General features: G+C 45.6%; 1 protein-coding gene across 4 annotated transcripts in view; it reads right to left on the reverse strand.

Moving 5' to 3' along the window:
- Window positions 1–9,632: 9,632 nt before the first annotated feature.
- TULP4 (TUB like protein 4) overlaps window positions 9,633–19,604 on the reverse strand; it is a 239,541-nt gene continuing 229,569 nt past the window's right edge. For all 4 annotated transcript variants that reach the window (XM_027056542.2, XM_027056541.2, XM_027056540.2 and 1 more), the window contains 2 exons: window positions 15,692–18,210; window positions 9,633–13,943 (listed from right to left, as the gene is read on the reverse strand). In XM_027056542.2, the coding sequence (XP_026912343.2) occupies window positions 13,827–13,943; window positions 15,692–18,210 (2,636 nt within the window). In that variant the 3' untranslated portion in view covers window positions 9,633–13,826. The remainder of the gene's footprint in view (window positions 13,944–15,691; window positions 18,211–19,604) is intronic.

Here is a 19,604-nt window from a genome sequence, read left to right on the forward strand (position 1 = left end):
CTTACCTTTTGTATATTTAAAAGTATAATCACACACGGCTGCCTGGGTGGCTCAGTCGGTTAAGCATCTGGCTTCGGCTCAGGTCATGATCTCACGGTTCATGAGTTTGAGCCCCATGTTGGGGTCTGTGCTGACAGCTCAGAGCCTGGAGCGTGCTTTGGATTCTGTGTCTCCCTCTTTCTCTGCCCCTCCCCTGCTCATGCTCTGTTCCCTCTCTCAAAAATAAACCTTAAAAAAAGATTAAAAGTATAATTATGCAATTGTAAGACAATCTTACTAATGTCAATTAATTTATTGTTCACTGGAGTAAGTTTGTTTCATTATGATAAAATGATAAAATTCAAGAGAATTAGAAATTTACTTATTTAAACTGAGAGACTGAATCAATAAATGGACAGTGGCCAGACCATATATAAAAAGTGCCTTACAATCTACAGGAATCATCCCAGGAAGTAAGCTTGGTTGATGTCAGACTGCTATCTCCAGTAACGGTTCAGGAAGTCAAACAGTAATAATTGGCCCCATATGGCCAGGACTTAATAACTAACAGCAGCTCTAATTTTTGTCCCTGTTTCCAATTTAGAAGCAGCCAAGAAAAGCCAAACACATACCCCTAAGCAATCACACGGGTGCCCCGCCCCTAGTTAGTTGCCCCCAGCTTCCCTGTGCCCACAGCCTCCATCACCACACACCTGAAGCCATTCCTTTCTTCCCTAAGAAGCTTCCCACCCTGCCTGCCTTTGAATCTTTGCCAAAACACAAGTGATAGTGGCTGACTCCCTTGTTATATCAAGCACTGAACAAATAGTGTTGGCTTGTCTTTGGATGGTTGATCTTTATTTCCACAACAGTGAAAAAAGAACCTCCAGATCATCTTGAGGCAGCCCCGACCCCTGCCTGGGCTGTCTCCCTGGAACCCATGGGCACAATTTAGCGTCTTCCTTCTCTCTCCCAGGAAGGCCCTCACCAGGGGCTCGGGAGCCTCCAAGGAAAACACAGTGAGGCCTGGTCTCCATTCCACTTAGGTAGCCCCCTCGGTGACTGCCACCTCTTAGGGGCTCCCAGGGGATATTATTTGCTACCTTTTAGGCCAAATGAATATTCTTAGCCCTTGGCTCTCTATTTTTGGTGACTGAAATGGCAAGAAGTTTTTTTTTTTTTTTTTTTTTTTTGCAAGAGCTCAGAAGACTCTTATAGACTTTTATAAATCACCTACCCAGCCAGTTGGAGTTTTATTTATGACCACATGTCTGTGTATGAACTCCTAATCCCTGGAAAGCACAGACTTCAGCATGGCACCCAGCGTAATCCACTGGCTTCAATTCACATGAATGCTTGGTTGACCTTAAGTAGTTCTCTTCTCTAAATTGAGTGAAAGAGGTCTAGAACCCCCATTTAAATGGGAGGCAGAAACTTAAAGTATTACTTAGGAACAGAAGGTGAGCTAGGGCAGAGTGAGTTTGACGTCCCCAATCTGTTGTCTTATGAAGACTGTATTTGTGTTAGAATTGCAAATTGAACAAGGTAAATGTTTGCATTTTGGTTGGTCCCAGTGGACAAGAGCTCATTTCTGTTTCAGCCATCAGCTGGGCTTTGGGAGAAAGTACACTGTAAAAACAAAATAACATTACACCTTTGCAGTTTGGCAAACATACTTCAGACTCAAGCAAGGGTCTGGTCTCTCTTACCTACTTGAGCAGAAGCAAAGTAGATCTTTTATTCTAGCAGAAGAGAGAGGACAGAAATCTGCTTTAAGTTTGCATAAAATTCATACACACATAATTCTGAAATTGTAAAGAATTTGGAGAGCATCAGTCCAATTTACCAAAGCCTATTCATTCCTTGGGCCATTGGTCCTTTAAGATGCTCCCTTAAAATAGGATTCCAAAGGCATAAAAGCTTGGGAAACAATGCAATGTATTTCTTCCCCTTGATGGTCACTACATACAACGTGTTAGCACACTGAAGTAAAGAAAGCCTGTCTTACTTAATCAGTGTGTGCAGCTACTGCGGAAATGTGGACTATACCTTGGGAAATTTTAATTTAGTCCAATCTCATTTTGTAGTTAAGCAAAATGAAGCCGAGTTGAGTGACCTGTGAAGGTCACACAATTTGGGTGATGAACCTACGACATGCTCCCTGATCCTAGCTTTCATACTACATCATCCTGCCTTCTCCATGATGCCCTGGCCAGTGACTCACCCATCCAGCTATTCTCACAGATCTAAAATCCTTTTCACACGGTTCATGGAGTGTTGTCACTACTGGATGATAGTGAGTAACTGTGACCCAGCCTTTCCCAAGGCTGTCCATTCAAGCCTGGTCTCAGTTATAATCCTGTCCTCCAAAGACACACATAGACCGATTGTGTGTACAGCATTGTTTGTTAAGGAGATTCATATTTCAGCAGTTTAACAAAATCAAAACCATTTCCAAGAAAAATGCCTGGGCATTAACACGTAAACCCTGTTGGTTTGCCCCTTTCCTTTACTTGTAACCCGTTGGAAGTTGACCAGCAGGGAGCACCACTCAATGGAGATTGTCAGGCACGCACCAGGCACCAGGGCTGAGGGGGCTGAAATATTTGGGAGACCAGGCCGTGGCAGAGCACTTTACCACTTCTATGGGGAGGAGGGGGAAGTCTGGAACACTTCACAGCATAAGGTGGCCTACAGGAGACTTCTGGACAGGACGGTTTGGGCCAGGTCCCGCTCCCTCACGCAGCTGTCTATCTGGCCCATGTGGGAGGTTCAGAGATCAACTCTCTCTTTCCCTTAGGAGGGTGGCTGGTGTGGAAAATTCTTTTTATTTTTTATTTATTTTTTGGCTTTATTGAAATATAATTGACATATAACATTGTATAAATTTATGATGAACAGCATAATGACTTTTTTCTTTTTAAATTTTCATTTTAAATTTTAATTAGTTAACATACAGTGCAATGTTGGTTTCAGGAGTAGAATTCAGTGATTCATCACTTACATACAACACCCAGTGCTCATCACAAGTGCCCTCCTTAATACTCATCACCCATTTAGCCCATCCCCCACCCGCCTCCCTTTATCAACCCTCGGTTTGTTCTATACCGTTAAGAGTCTCTTATGGTTTGTTTCCCTCTTTTTTTCCTCCCTCCCATATTTTCATCTGTTTTGTTTCTTAAATTCCACACGTGAGTGAAATCATGGTATCTGTCTTTCTCTGACTTATTTCACTTTGCTTAATACACTCTAGATCCATCCATGTCATTGCAAATGGAAAGATGTCATTGCAAATGGCAAGATTTCATTCTTTGTGATGGCTAATATTCCATTGTGTGTGTGTGCGTGGTGCATGTGGGGTGTGTGTGTGTGTGTGTGTGCGCAGAGCACACCACATCTTCTTTATCCATTCATCAATTGATGGGCATTTAGGCTCTTTCCATTTTTTGGCTATTGTTGATAATGCTGCTCTAAACATTGGGTGCATGTACCCTTTCAAATCTCTATTTTTGTGTTCTTTGGGTAAATACCCAGTATTGCAATTGATGGATCATAGGGTAGATTTATTTTTAGTTTTTGAGGAACCTCCATACTGTTCTCTAGAGTGGCTGCATGAGTTTGCGTTCCCACCAACAGTGCAAGAGGCCTTCCCTTTCTCTGTATCCTCGGCAACACCTGTTATTTCTTGTGTTGTTAATTTTAGCCATTCTGACAGGTGTGAGGTGGTATCTTGTTAGGGTTTTGATTTGTATTTCCCTGATGATGAGTGATGTGGAGCATCTATTAGCCATCTAGATGTCTTCTTTGGAAAAGTGTCTATTCATTCTTCTGCCCATTTCTTAACTGGAATATTTGTTTTCTGGGTGTTGACTTTGATAAGTTCTTTATATATTTTGGATGTTAACTCTTTATCAGATACGTCGTTTGTAAATATCTTCTCCCATTGCATCGGTTGCCTTTTAGTTTTGTTGATTGCTTCCTTCGCAGTGCAGAAGCATTTTATCTTGATGAAGTCCCAGTAGTTGATTTTTGCTTTTGTTTCCCTTGCCTCCGGTGACACATCTAGTAGGATGTTGCTGCCTGTGTTGTTCTCTGGGATTTTGATGGTTATCTGTGTCACAGGTCTTTCATGGATTTTGAAGTTATTTTTGTGTATAAAAGTGGTCCAGCTTCATTGTTTCTAATGCTGCTGCCCAATTTTCCCAACACCATTTGTTGAAAACACTCTCTTTTTTCCATTGGATATTCTTTCCTGCTTTGTCGAAGATTAGTTAACCATATAGGTGTGAGCTGGTGTGGAAAATTCTGAAGATGTTGTCCTCTCTACTTCTCTTTAACCAAGATCCCTTTTTAACCACTCTGTCAGTGACTGTCCTGCCCCCATATCATTTTCCTCCATGTCCAGGCAGGTCTTTCTTGCTGGCTGCTCAGGGTGTCTGATGAAAAGTCAGGTGAACTGGAAATTTGGCCTTTTTAAAAGTTTTGATGAAGTTTCTTTTTACTTCCTCTAGGATGACCTGATGTCCAAATCATGGGTCCGGACAAGATGGGTACATGTCTTTGGAGCATCACATCCCTCACGGAAAACTGACTGCAAAGAAGAAAGGGAACTGAGAGCACCCGTCCAGGACAGTACACAGTCTTGTCCTGGGTTCTGGTATGGCATTCATTTTCCTGGAAGGGCAGGTTTCCACAAGATGTGCTGGCTTCCACTCGCTGGGAGTAAGCACTCGTTCCATCATTTATAAAGCTCACAGAAGGCCATTCCAAGAGGACCTGTGGTTTTTGGCTGTTTTCAGATTTGCTCCTGGCTCTTTCAACCTTGCCTGGCTCTGAGCAAAGTCACTTAGGATTTTCTATCTCAGACTTCCCTACCTCCAAACTGGGACCAAACCTCCCTGCAAAGGGTTGAAGAAGAGGGACTTGAGACATCACAAGTGCAAACTTTATCACGGTGGTTTGCCGCACTTGCTGTTATTATGGAGTCGGGTTGTTGGGATCATTTTTACCGTTGCTTTATTTTTGGGTTCTACACATGTAGCCATGCACTCTTGGGTTGTATCATTTAGATATAGGACCTTAGCTCATTAAATTATTTTTAGCTGTATCTCTACAGTGTACTGAGAAAATAAAAGAGTACCAGACTCCATATAAAAGTCTTTTGGTACAGACACTCATCTGTACCAGTCTGGCTGGTTTTCTTAAGTTATGTGTTTGAATACAAGCTTACTCGTTCTTTATTCCAGAATGATAAACTGCATTTTTCAAGTACAATCTCAAGAGAGCCACACCATAAAAAACACATTAGGAACCAAGATAGCTGAGTTAGTGGAGCCAGCACACCCATGCCGCTGTCTCAATCAGCAAGGGAGGCAGCGTGGCTTCAGGGTCTCGTCAGGACTAGGAGCTTCACCTTCACGGCTTCTGGCTGCTGGGGGCAAAATCCACCCAGTGAGCCACAGGCCAGGAACCAAGCAGGTCTTTGGAATGTGGTGTGGTCTAATGGTTTCCTGGGGACATCACCATCTGGGAACTGCTTATGGAGAAACTTGGCCGATCTCCCTCAGAAGTCTGTTGCACCCACTCTCTCTAAACCTCCCAGGAGTTCATCACCTGCTGTGAGTATGAGTGTTGGAAAATAGAATTTTTTTTAAGTTTATTTACTTATTTTGAGAGAGTGAGAGAGAGGGTGAGTAGGGGAGGGGAAGAGAGAAAGAGAGGGAGAGAGAGAGAGAGAGAATGCTAAGCAGGCTGTCAGTACAGAGCCCGACACGGGGCTCAATCTCATGAACCATGAGATCATGACCTGAGCTGAAATTGAGTCAGTCGCTGAACCAACAGAGCCACCCAGGTGCCCTGGAAGAGAGGTTTCTAAGCTCATCCCATGGGAGGGATGCTCTGGAAGCAGCAGTGAGACCCACTGGGGTGTCACTGATGGGAACAGAAGGAAGGCTAATGCCACATGGCCTAAGATGGGGCAGAGATCCTGACAGTTCAGTAAATCAAATGCTATGCAGCTTTTAGAGCAAATTCCCTTCCCAACTGGCTTGGGGTCCAGTGTCATCAAATGAACCACGTGGTGCTAGAAAGACTTTCTTCCACACGGCTGGACATAAAGTCTTGGTTGGGGCTGGTTATTCCAGTGGAGTGAGTGGAGACTGTCTCTTCACATCAGAGGAAAGTTTTCACTCATGACTTAAAGTTGCCGAACTTCACCCTGGTAAGAAACCACAATTCCAGGACTCCCTCCTCCTTACAGGAGTCCACTATGTGTTTGCATCTCAAGCACTGTGATGTCTGGGCTGCTTGCCTTTTCGCCAGGGGGAAGAAAATGCAATACTGGTAGAGCCCTGGTTCCATGATACTAGATATCAAAAGAACAGAGACTAAGGGATTTCTCCTCTTAATTACAGGGACTGCATGCCCTACTGGGTGAAGTGCAAGATTTTGATAGGTGGTTCGTAGAAGGCCCTCAAGATGACAGTTGAGAAGGCAGGAGACACTGAGTTAATAATTCGTGAGAAAGGAGAAACCACAGATTTTGAATGAGCTGGAGGCCAAACCAAAAGGAGGCACGGTGACCCTTGGTTCCCTGCAAGATGGGGAATGCTGTCAGGACTGGCCAGCTTCTATTTTGGAGAAAAGTAGGGAGAGAAAGTATGGGGTTCTCTCCACACCTTCGTGGTTGAAGGGGGTGGAAAGTGGCTGGCATGACTGAGAAGGCAACCTAATTAGAGTTTGAGATACTGCTGTGGGGCCAGCCTTTATCATCCAAGCTCCCCCTATCTAGTTTGGGGGTGCGGGAGTGACAGGTCATGCACGCATAGAAAATGCTGCATAAGCACTGTTCAGAAAGTGTCCAGAATAGAGCAGAAGCTAAATGGCAAATGGGATATCAGAATTGCTGATTATATCACTTTGGGGGAAAAGCCTGTATTTCGTACAGCAAAAAGTGCTTTCTTTGCAAAGTGTTTGACACTGTCCTGAGAGGTGGCTGAAGTTTAATACATTCAATGAACTAGGAACAAGTCTGGAAACTGCACTGATGGCTCCCATCCCCACTGGAGAGACCTGTCGAGAGGGGTGGCTTTGACGTCACCTAAAGCACAGAGAAGCCACTCCCTGTAGAGGGAAGGGACATGAAGGCAGGGGATCCAGAGAAAGGAAACGGGAGGGATGAGGTAAAAGTATTTTTCACACCTGACATCCATCTTCCTCTGGAGTCCTGCTTCTGCGCTGAAGCATCTGCTCTTGTTCGCAGCTATCAACTCGACAGGACCTTGCAGCAGATTTCAGAAACAACCCTGTTCTTTGTGTGGATGGCGGCTTCATATCCTTTAGTGCATTGAGCAGAATGTTTCTATGATATGTAGAGGAATGAACCCACACAGACCTGCTCCTTTGTGACGCCTGGGTGAGTGATCAAGCCTGTGAGCTGCGTGTGCAATTGACTGACAGCTCGAAAATGAGCACTCACCCTCAGCTGTTGGGAGGTCAGGCTCACTGCCTGATGGGTGAGGGCGGCCCACCGGTGTCTCCTCTTTTTGCAGAAGACTAAGTGTAAGTAGCTCATTGCTCATTGAAGGCAAATCACCACAAAACACCAGTGTAGAAGCTGGGAATAAACTAGGTCTATTCATTAATGTGAGCCAGAAATCTTGGATTCTATTTCATAATTGGTTTTTGTCCATGGAATCCAGAAGTCATTTCAACCTTTCAGTGCTTCAATTTTCTTCTGACAGGAAGGCAAAAGATACCCACTTTATAATGGAATTTGGAGATTTAGCTGTGCATTCTTGGTACAGTGGGATGCAGTCTCCATGAGGCAGTCATTTCTCCCCTGCAATGAGTTTTTGGGGCTAGGGTTTGAGAGCTAAACTGATCCCCTATGCTTTTATCGAGGCCAGGAAAAGAATATTGAATGCAAGGATAAACACAGAAGAATGCTCCTTTCCAAAATAAGCTGCAGGGATTTGCTAAATTTTCTTACCAGGGCTTTAGAAATAAATCACTTCTAGAGACGCTGATTCCCACTGAATGGCCCCAAAGTTGACATGGGGCTGGTGGTGAAGGCAATCCTACGCATGGGTCCTTAGCACAGATCCAGACACGGCCTCGCTGTCCAGGGTTTGGTCCCTTGTTTTTCTGAGGGGAGGGAAAGAGGGTGTTTGTTTTCAACCAGGCCTCCTTGCTACCTAGTTTAAGTAACGAAGATAGAGTGAATATTAACTTGAAGCCCACAAACTTTCACAATAAAATATTTTGATTCTTAGACATAATTCAGGTCATTTAGCCTTGTATGACTACTGCTATTTCAAGCACAGGTTTATAGTCCTACGATTATTTTTATATTTAATGCGTGATTGGAATGTTAGGTAGTGGGTTTTGGTGGTCTCCTAAAGCCTGAGTGATCACATCTATTTTTATTTCTGAAAAAAACAAAAGGGGTAGCTCTCTAAATGTGCACATGAACTAGTATTTACAGAACAGCATCCTATGACCCCCCGAGTCCCCGCCTCCCTCAGAGAGATCAGAGGGAGCTTCAGGGCAGAGCAGGGAGATGCAGGAAAACTCATCAGGAATGACAACAATAACAGTTATAGCAGAACTGAGAGGGAAATTGCTCAAAACCTGGTTTTATCGTTTCCTACAAAATAACAAAGCGTCAGTGTAACATCTCTGATCTTGTAGTGCTATGACAGATGCATCCTGAATTGGGTCCTCTTTAATAAACAAGAAAAACAAACTCATCAAGAAGACAGCACAGCGGGGTGCCTGGGCAGCTCAGTTGGTTAAGCATCAGACTCTTGATCTGGCTCAGGTCATGATCTCACGGTTCGTGAGTTTGAGCCCTGTGTTGGGCTCTGCGCTGACAGTGAGGAGCCTGCTTAGGATCCCCTCTCTCTTTCTCTCTCTGCTCCTCCCCCACTCGTGCTGTCTCTCAAATTAAATAAACATTAAAAAAAAAAAAAGAAGATAGCACAGCCTCTGACCTCTCAAAAACAGCAACAATGATAAGGACCCCATGGTGTCCACTTAAAGCTGGCAGTAACCCAGGGACTGAAGAAACAACTGGCTGGTGGGGCTGGGGGGTCACATCAATGGATAGCTGTGATTTCTTCTCCGAGGACTCAAGACCCACACCTGATTCTGCACACAAGTAATTTTTTTTTTTTTTTGATCTGCAAAATTTTATTAAGCAATAGCTGGACAACTTTTACAATTTCAAATCATCAAGAAAAAAATAAGGAGATTAATCCATCTCAGTAATAAAGACAGAAAATAATTTGGACAAACCACGTCATTTTGAATGCAAACCATTAATGCCTTCTAGAATACCTCCCACACAATCTAATACACAAATACATAAGAAGAAAGGCAAATAAGGGTGAGCTCATTAAAATGCAAGTGGGAATCTCAACAAATCTTGCCTGGAAAGTAAAACAAAGCAGGATGCTGAAATTGAAAAACAAACCAACACTGGAGGGACTGAGACGCACAGAGCAGCGCGCTATTCCCAAGGTCTGGATAAGAACATGCTGGTGGTCTGGTTTGGTCTGGGACCTGTGCACCTGCATCGTGCACTTACAGTTTAAAAAAAAAAAAGGACAAAGAAAATGCCAGTAGTAATAAACTCAGAAATTATGTCCAAATTTACAGTACCAAAATAATGCATTTATTAACAAATGCAAAAACAATACCCCTTTGGTAAATAATACAGTGCCTTTTTCAGTCAAACGCATAACCCATGCTTTTCTACAACACGAAAAAAAATTTATCTACAACAACAAGATCTTAGAACCCTACCCCTCCCCTTTAAAAGAACTTGTAAACAGAAAATATCGGTACAAGTTACAAGAAAATTGCACAAAGCCAAAGAAATGAAAACAAAATAAGCCACAACCCTTCAAGAGTTTTATCAGCCGGAACTAAGGAAATACACAAATGGTGAGATCAGAGCTGTGTGTTGTTACAAAATCCCAGGAACTCAAGCATTTTTGACACACTTTGTCTCACTTTGTTCACAATTAGACTTGGCCAAGGGATAGATGGCCTGCACAGGGACACGATGGGGTCTTTCCAAAAAACCTTTTCAACTTGAAGACAGTGTAACACGGTTGAACACACTCAAGAATTCAAGCCAGCCCGGGCATATACTCCTTTGTTCTTTTTTCAACCCACACTATGGCTTTTTGGGGGCAAATGGTGACTTACTTTAGGGCTGTTCACAAGGGTGTCCACTGAGCAGGGCACACTCATGGGGAGGATCCTGTCTCACTTGGAATTGACGCTTTGGTGTAATTTTACAAGAACATGACTCCAAATGCATTTGTTTCTAGAGGTAAACCTGCTAAAGATTATTTTAAACGCACTGGTTTACATTCACCAGATAGCTCATTGATGCCGGAAAAGAAACGTTTCTCTGTAAAAAGAATTATTTCGAAACACACCTTCCAAGCTTGTAAAGTGGAATGAGGACACGGTCACATTTTGAACCGTCGGCTGTTAGAGCTGGACACTTTAGAATTTCGTCCAGGTCATTCCTTTCATTTTATAGATGGACAAATGGAGGCCCAAGGTCACCCTCCAGCTCTGTGGCAGAGCAGGCTTGACCCCAGAGTCAAGATGACTGCATGCTGTTTCGCACGTCCTCATGGGACACTCAACTAGGGAGCAATGAACGTGGGGGAAAAGACCAACCTGTAAAATCCTGACTTCTGCTGCCATTAGAGCCTTCACATTTTCCTGCTTCCTTGGCACCAACTTTTCTTGGAATATACATTCAGTGGATACACTGTACCCAAATCTGTGCCTTTGGTTTGATAAGGTTAGAGGCAGAAGAAATTTAAAATCGGTTTTTAGGTCTCTTAATACACTCCTTTCCTGGAAAAGGCATGGATTCTTCATACAGTTGCCTGGGCTAATGTTTTTAAATTTAGAGACTCAATGAGGTAACTTAATATTAATAAATTGCTATATTAATAAGCACGAAGTATGTAGGTAGAATTCCATTTAAAGTACTGACATTAGTAGTATTTAATAAATTGAGACTGAATGAAAACAATTTTTACAATCAGTGAAACCATCACCATTAACCTGAAAGACTTAACTTTCCCCATGCTGCAGACGTCTGCATAAGCGTGGCTGACAGGACAGGGTTCCTCCTCTGGGCCAGAGCACAGAGCCAGACCCCTGCTACATCTTCAGGGGCTGAATCCTGGGTATGCTAAACCCGCAAGACAAGGCCTGTGTCTCCATGTGCAGAAGAGACCTTTTGGGGAGTGAGTCAAGAATTTAGAAAGTTCAATTATTTGCTACAAATATTCACTTCCTCTTCACAAATATCTTTGTATTTTTATTCCAAGGACTTCCCCTTATAATTGCTTTTAGTAAGAAAAGTTCTGAAATATATCTTTCCTTGGTCTTTGTATCTCAAAAAACCAATCAGAATCTGGAAAGTGGACACTTAGTGACAATAATGCCTTCCTCTGCTACTCTTCTAATTAGTCTCCTCTTTTCATTTCATAGCACCTTTTATTTTTAATTAAAAGCGTTCAAAAGAAGGGACGATATTATTTTAGGATATGTCATCTTAAAGAAATCTACTCCTCTGTATATAATCAATACCACAGGATGGAAAAAAAAAAAATTACTTGTAAAGAATAGGAATTTTTTTCCCAATTAGAAAAAGTTACAAATTGTCCAGCAAAAAACCCTTCTATCATATCCTCTTTATTTCTTGCAGCAAAATGTACTGCTACCAAATAACTCATTACAAACATACTATTTTTCTAAATAAATAAAATGGGCATAACTCACCAGTACATAGCCACAAAATAATTCCTAAGAACACCATTAAAGCAAGATAAATAATTATCTCTCGGACAACAAAACAGGGGAACTGCATTTAAATTATTTTAGAAATAGGCCATAACCATTATTGCACAACTAATATAAACACTGAAACATCTTACCAAGCTATAGAAACACCTATAAAAGAATTATATAATTTTGAATACGTTGCTAAATTCTTTCTGCAAGAATTTACCCACCAAGAATCAGGCTCAATATTTTAAAATATAAGATGGAAAACTCTGATGTTGGCTGGGAGATGTCCTCATCTGTGCTCCTTCAAGGTCTGGAGAAAATGGTGAGTGATTTCGTCTTGCTCTGGGGAAGGAATGGGCCAGTTTCTTTTCTAGTTTTTAAACCAAAACAAGGAATGTAAAAATACATTATTTTCAAAAGACTTTTCTGTGGTGTCTTCCATTTGTCTGTTCCAAACAAAACCCAAATTGAGGGCCCTGTGCCAGTACATAGCTCTTGTGCTCCTGCCCTAAACATCATCACGGGTACGAGTGATTGACAACAACAAACTGGGCTTTGTTATCATCAGGGCTGAAGGCTGCCCAAAGTGTCCCCTAAGGAGGAGGAGGCAGGAAAAGATATTCCAGGGTGTGTGTGTGTGTGTGTGTGTGTGTGTGTGAGATCAACCAGCTCTCTTAAGTACTATAATTTTAATAATGTGTTCCCAGTGGTTTATCTCCTCAGTAAACAGTCTATTCAGTTAATAAAGAACCTTTTTTCCTCCTCCTAGTTACTTTTTTCAAAGAGATGACCATACCTCTATCTTTCAATACCCTGTCGATTGCTTAAAATTTTGTTACATTTCTAAACCATTAGAAAATATTTCTAGTCAAGTGAACTTTAATGTGGCCAAGAAGAGGAAAGGAGTGCTTTCAAATGAGTATCATCAGCATTTTTCAGATGAGAAAGTGTGGAACACTTATCTACTGGGAAAGAGAAGGCCGTCTGCCACATTTTCTAGATTAAACAATAAAATGGGGGAAGGGATGAAGGTTGTTTTTCAGTAAGTGGGTATCTAGTGACTTACCAGTGCACTAGGTGACAAAGTTGCTTCCCCACCATGTGCCAGATCTTTCCATTTGGTCTTTTACCTTCTCCCGAAGGCAAGCACACTGAATGATTGTTACAGAACCCACGGAATTCTGACACGTTATACAACTAGCAGAGTCTTCAACGTAAACATCGTGCAGAGAGGAACACAGCCCTTGTACTGCTTCAAGTCCCACCGTGTAAACCACCCAGGTGTCCATGCGCAGAAGCTCCTTCCTCACCTGCCGTCCCTTCCGCCTACATCATCATGAGCGAATTGTATTTAGAGCTGGTAAGAGCACCGCTGGACAAAGCCTGCTGCCATTGGTCAAACACAGTGCATTTGCCATAACACCCTTCATTAATCAAGTCACTTCTGGGGGAGTAACATTGTATGTGTGATCTGAATGGCCCCCTAAGAGAACCTGTACCTTCCGGATTTGGGGTTGTTCTTTTTAAAAGTCTTTTGTTTTCACACTAGTGGTTACAATAGGGAGGAGTAATAAAGCTAGGTGTTGTGGAGAACGAAAATAATGCACACTCCCTGGTCTAAAAGAACAGCAGGCGGGAAGGCAGTCTACCTTCCTTCCGAAGGGCCCCTTGTCCTGGCAGGTGACAGAAGCAGACGCAGTAGGACATTACCACGGCAACTATGTTTCCGAAAAGAACACCAGGTGCCTCGCACGCTTTGCTTCCAGATACCACTCTTCTGTATTCTCTTCTTGTTTAAAAAGAAAGAAGAAAGAAAAACAATAAAGGATTATAAAAGCCCAAACAAACAACAACAATTAGAGGTCAGTCCCCTCTCCTGGGCCTGACAGATTCTTCCAGTTTTGCTCTTGTCTTCTGGTCCCCAGGCACCCGGGGCCCCGTGGGACTCCTCGAGCATTGCCGATCAGACCTCTCTGAAAAGGCTCCTCTGCCTCTCTTTCCCACCCGTAGCAGCCTCTTCATTTCAGGCGCTGAGTCACGTTGGCCAGGGCAACCGCAAAGGCCTGCACAGCTGAGAAGGGGTACTGGAAGTCCAGAATGTACGCATTGCCATCAATCCTTCCAAACTGCATCACCTGGGGGGTGGGAGGGAGGTGGGCAGAGAAGCAAAGACATTAAAGGAAAACAAGGTGGGAAATAGCACAACCGCCTGTGTGGCTCCTGAGGGAAGACGACAGCGCAGTCCAGGAGATAGTCCCCCCAGAGAGGGACTCTGATCAAACTTCCTGAGCTAACTATGGGTTTGTCGGAAACAAAGGGGGAACCTGGTAAACACACAATGGGAAGATAATGAAGCAAAAATTCAGAGCCTGGAAAGCTCACTGGTCAAATGAAGTGGCTTCCTCACCAAGGAAACAGGGGAAAGAAAAAGTATGAAGAAGAATCTACAGGCTAACAGAAGGTTGAGAGAAACATCAATTGTAATTATCAAATGTCACGGGTCAGAGAGGGGCAAACATAGCCCACCGCCTTCCCGCAATGCTCTGTCTCTCGAGCTCGCTTTCCTTTGTCATTTCAGTACTTACTGTGATCACACACTGTGACTATATAGCTTTTTACATACATATACAGATATTTACATAAATACTATATTTGTAAGGATTATATTATATATCACACATAAATTATGTATAAATATTATATAAATATAAATACTTATATAAATATTTAAGTACATTTGTTTACGGTCTTTCTTCCATTTTGGTAAACTCCATGTTGAGGACGGGGATTTTCTCTATTTTCCTCATTGCTCTGGTTTCAGCACTTAGAGCAACGTTGGCAAACTCTCTGTAAAGGGCTGATGATAAATACTTCAGGCCTTGTAGGTCACAGGGTCTTTGCCAGAACTCTCTGTTGTAGGACAAAAGCAGCCTTAGACGATACTTAAGTGGGTGGGCATGGCTGTGTTCCAATGGAACTTTATTTATAAAAAGAGGCAGCAGGTCCAATTGGTCTGTGGGCCACAGTTTCTGACTCCCAGCTCAGAGGATTGCCAGGCACACAGCAGGTGGCTCAATAAATATTTGAGTGAATTAATGAAAATGAGATTTAAGTATGAGAGGTGAAGGGAACTCCCAGGATGGTGAGGAAGTGCAGTTCCAGAACAACAGCTATGCAGCAGGGTTAGAGCCACCATTTCAGGCTGGAGCAGAGGAACTGAAAAACCACCCGATGTGTTTAACTGTAGTGAGAAGAGATTTACATTCTGCCACCGAATCAGGGAATGATGTACTATAAATACACAAAAATAAACAAACACTGGGTAATTATTTGGTCTAGGAAAAAATCCCTATGTAATAAAAAAGGAAATATAGTTAAGCCATAATACATGGCTCAGCTATAAACCACATATATTGGCATAATGAGATAACCAATGACTGCTCACTGAACTAAGAAAAGGGGGAAGTTCACGTGTCTGTACATATGGCAGCGGGGGTGAAGAAAATAAACCCTCATATTCCTCAGGAAGAGGTCAATACACGATGTGAAAAACTGAAAAATCAATAAATAGAAATGGGAACACGTTCTTTGCAAACACAGTGTCAAATGCCAGAAAAAAGCCAAAGTTGGAAGAAAGAAAGTATCTCTGGCAGAGCAGGTTTGGGGAGCGGGCAGGGGGCTGGGCAGGGGCCTGCTAGTTTTTCTCATGGGTCACGGAGACTTGGCCACGCTTAAGAGGGATCAGTTGTTTTCCGTTATTTCCCGTTTGGCTCCTGGCAGGCCAAAACACTGCTATCCTTTAGCAGGTTTTTAAAAACCCACAGAGACCAGTCAAGACCAAAAAGCAGGGATCTGGGCCATGCCCTGGGACATGCTTTCTTACCTGCCGCCCCTCTAGCTCGATTTGGAAGTTCTTTGCGGACTCCTGGGTCACGCGCCCCCCAAAGTCCAGCTGGTACACTTGGGTGGCTTCGTTCCACAGAGGCTGCTTGTTGGCCATGACGTACACAAAGCCCTGGCTGCCCAGCCGGCCATCCTCCTTCTCGCTGGCTTTCCGGCACTTGAACTCCTCCAGCTCGCTGGCCGTCCGCAGACTCCTCTTGCTCTTCCAGCCCTTCTTGCTGCCCTGGCTCTGGTTCATCAGCTCATCACCACTGATGAACAGCTCAGGCTCGCTCTCTGAGCTGTCCTGGAACTCATTCGTCTTATTCAACTTCTTCGACTTCAGTTGGTCTTTCTGACTCTTCACTTTCTTCTTCTCTCTTCCCAGGCGAGGGCTGGAGATCAGGGAATTAAAGTCACTCAAAGTCCTTGCCTCCTTCTTCACTTTGCCCTCTGTAATGGCCTGAACATTTCCTTCCTCTGCTCGGCTGTCCAGGCGCTTCCGGTTTTTCTTCCCAAATTTCTCCGACCGCTGGGGGACCGGGCTTTCTGTCAGGGAAAGGACTTCTTGGAAGTTGTCTGTGGTCTCTACCATCACCTCTGTACCCAAGTGGCTTTGGAGGTCGGTGGGCGGTGGGGACACAAGGGGCTTCTCCACCACCAAGTGTGCCTTGGGGGGCAGAGTGCCCTGGGGGTTTTGCACGGGCGGGCAAGGGCTGTAGGAATTCCAAGGGTGCAAGGCGATAGGTGGCAGCTGTAAACTCGAGCAGGTGCTGCTTCCTGGATACATGGGGGGCAAGGTGCAGTAGGAGAGGCTGGGCGGGTAGGCTGGCTGGAGAGCCACTGTGGACTCCTGGGGTGCAAACTGTGTCGGGGACAGGGCATCTTTCGGGGAGCAGGGGGTCTGCACTCCCGGCAAAGGGGGCGTGTTATAGCTCCCCGGATACGGCATTCCCATCCCATAGCCTGTTTGGAAAGTGGCAGTAGGGCTGGCGGGAGACTTCGGGGAGACGAAGGGCACTCGGGACACGTCCAGATGCTGGCTCTGACCTACTATCAGAGGAGGCAGTTTCAGGGGGTTGGGCACTGCAGTCTGTGCTGTCCTTTCCTGAGGAACCCAAATGTCTTCCCCCAGCACAGGGTCCCACTGGTAAGGGGGTGGCCGTTTGACGGCCACAGCAGCTTCAGTCAGCGTGGGGTGCCTCAGGGGCTTCTCGACCGGACAGTGCTGGGCCAGCGCCTCGTCCTCCGTGAAGGCCGAGTTAACGTAGTCGGCGCGGTCGCGGGCGCCGTCTGGCGGGCTCAGGAGGCTGTAGGACGACTGGGAGGTCAGGGGTGAGGTGCTGGCGGCGTGGGCCAGGCCCGAGCCGGGCTGCACACCTCCAGCACCCCCGGCGCCAGGCTCGGGCCGCCCTGCCACGGCCCCGCCGCTGCACTGACTGCAGGTATACAAGGCCGGCGGGGGCCGCGCCGGGAACTGCGCCGCACCCTTGGGCTTGGGCGGGTGCTGCGGGGGGACGCGCGGGGGCTCGGCCAGCTGCGCCGCCTTGAGCGCCACCTCGCGGTTGTTCCTGCGCAGCGTGGCGTGGATGAGACTGTCGGGCCTCTGCGCCGCGCTCCGACCCGGGACTAGCGGGCCGGCGATTTCGGGGTACGGGGGTGGATCTCCCGTCGGGATGGAGTAGCGTGGGACGGTCAGGCGGTTCAGGGTGGCACTGGTGCAAGGCTGGGGGACCTTTTTCTCAGTGGCGGTGAGCCGCAGGGTGGCTGAACTGCCCGGGCCGGGGAGGGTGTAGGTGTTCTGGGAGCAGAGGATCCGCGTCCGAGGCCGGCACACCTCCTCCACGTTGCCGCTGCTGTCAAAGGTGGTGATCCTCTCATAGCCGAGGGGCGTCTGGTAATGTGCGGCCGTGGGGTACAGCGAGAAGTCGCCCTTCTTCAGGCACGTGTCCACCGGAGGCTGCGGGGGCGGTAGCGGGGGCGGGGGCGCTGCTGTGGTGGGGGCGGCGGGGATGGTTCCCGGGTAGGGGGGTGGGGGGTTCATCTTCGCCACCTGGACCTCCTGCGGGGCACTGAACACCACTGCGTCCCCCTCGGCGGCCAGCTGCGGCACTGGCCGCAGGGCCTTGGCGGACTTCTGCAGGTGGTCATGGTCTCGGTCTCCGTGGTCCAACACCGAGAGCTGGATCACCCCTGGTGCAGGCGGTGGCAGGGACAGCTGAGCGGGGTTGGGGATGATGCGGCCCATCTCCACACCTCCGAAGATCACCTGTCCGGGGTTGGAATAGCGGTTGGAGACTGGGTACTGGGTGGCACTATCACTTCCATGCTCAGACGTCCCCACTGCCGTGGTCTGATTGGTCAGGACGTCCAGCTGCACATTCTGATTGGCCAGCAGGGACTGCACCAATCCTATGCTCTGTGTGGGGGACATAGCTTGCGCCGAGCTGTGGATGGGAGCGATGGGGATGTTCACGGTACATGGAGGGTTGTTCTCAGGCACACCCGATGCTCCCGTCACTGGGAGGAAAAAAGAAACATGCACTGCTTACAAAACTGCCATGAAACTGGGTCAGAATAAGTAATACCTCTGAACTCATCCAGTCCTTTTGCATACAAAATGCAACTGCTTCAGGCGGAGATGTGTTTGCCCAGATCTTTCACACAAGTTATACAAAGTTTCTCCAAGGTTTCTGGAAGGGCCCAGGCAAGCAGGTGAGTTCTGCCCGGTAGCCTTTGTTGTCCACTGGTTAAGGGCACTGTCAAAGCTTTTCAATGGATATGCTTCTGAACCTTCTGAATTTGGTACCATGTGCCTAAATGGTACCACGGCAAATACTTAACTTTTTTTAAAATTAATTAATTAATTAATTTTTTTAAAGTAGGCTCCATGCCCAATGTGGAGCCCAGGGCAGGGCTCAAACTCACGACCCTGAGATCAAGACCTGAGCTGAGGTCAAGAGTCGGATGCTCAACCAACTGAGCCTCCCTGGAAGCCCTACTTTATTTTTAAATACTTAACTGTTTAAAGATACTTTCTGCTCATATTCAGAAAATGGACCACTCTCTTATGCAAGGAGGGAGTGACGGCAGGATACTCCACTGAGCACTCATAAGGCCTAGGCTCTGGAGTACGTTTAGCCACATTTATGGACTGGTTAGTACGGGAAGGGTCATGCAGCAAATGTGTATCTGAAATCTGCACGTAAACTAAGTTTCTGTAAATAGAACCATGTAAGATGTAGTAAAGATACCAATGAAAAGAATCCTCTAGCAAATCTGTGTTATTAGGGAAGGGTAATTCCCTAATTTATCTGCTTTTTAGCATTTCCGACAGTATGTAAGGTATAGCCACACTCTGTAAAACCCTGTAAATCTATCCTATATATGTACACATAGGGAATTTAATGAAGCATGAATTTGAGCAGTGATAGACCACACGCAGGTGCTCAGAGCCACTGTTTTATACTGCCCTGTTTAAAATGCCATCGACCCCTGGCAAGTTTGCTCATCTGGGCCTTTAAGTGCTATGTGGCAACTAGCATACGAGCAGGAAATAAGATTTAACTAGGTAACTGTAAAGGCTGACTGGCCTTTTACCAGAACTATGGAGTGAAGGCAGCTAGTTTCATCAAAAGTTAAGCCCACCTTTTGAGCCTGTCCCAGACTTCCCTACTTCCCCCATCCCTTCCCTGGGGCCCTCTAGTGAGATGTAACTATCTCCTGGCTGCATGAATCTGGGTCCTGTCTCAAGTTTTCTATTATTCCTGTTCAGATCTCTCCTCCAGATGGCCTCTCATCTGCATGGAGAACTGAAGGCAGGTGTCTTCCAGGCTAAAGAGAAGAGTCTGTCACCAGCATTAAAGGCAAGCACAGAGACAAAACGCTCCCTCCTCTGACTGCGCAGCACAGGC

The sequence above is a fragment of the Acinonyx jubatus genome, chromosome B2 (assembly GCF_027475565.1).
Source record: "Acinonyx jubatus isolate Ajub_Pintada_27869175 chromosome B2, VMU_Ajub_asm_v1.0, whole genome shotgun sequence".
NCBI lineage: Eukaryota > Metazoa > Chordata > Mammalia > Carnivora > Felidae > Acinonyx > Acinonyx jubatus.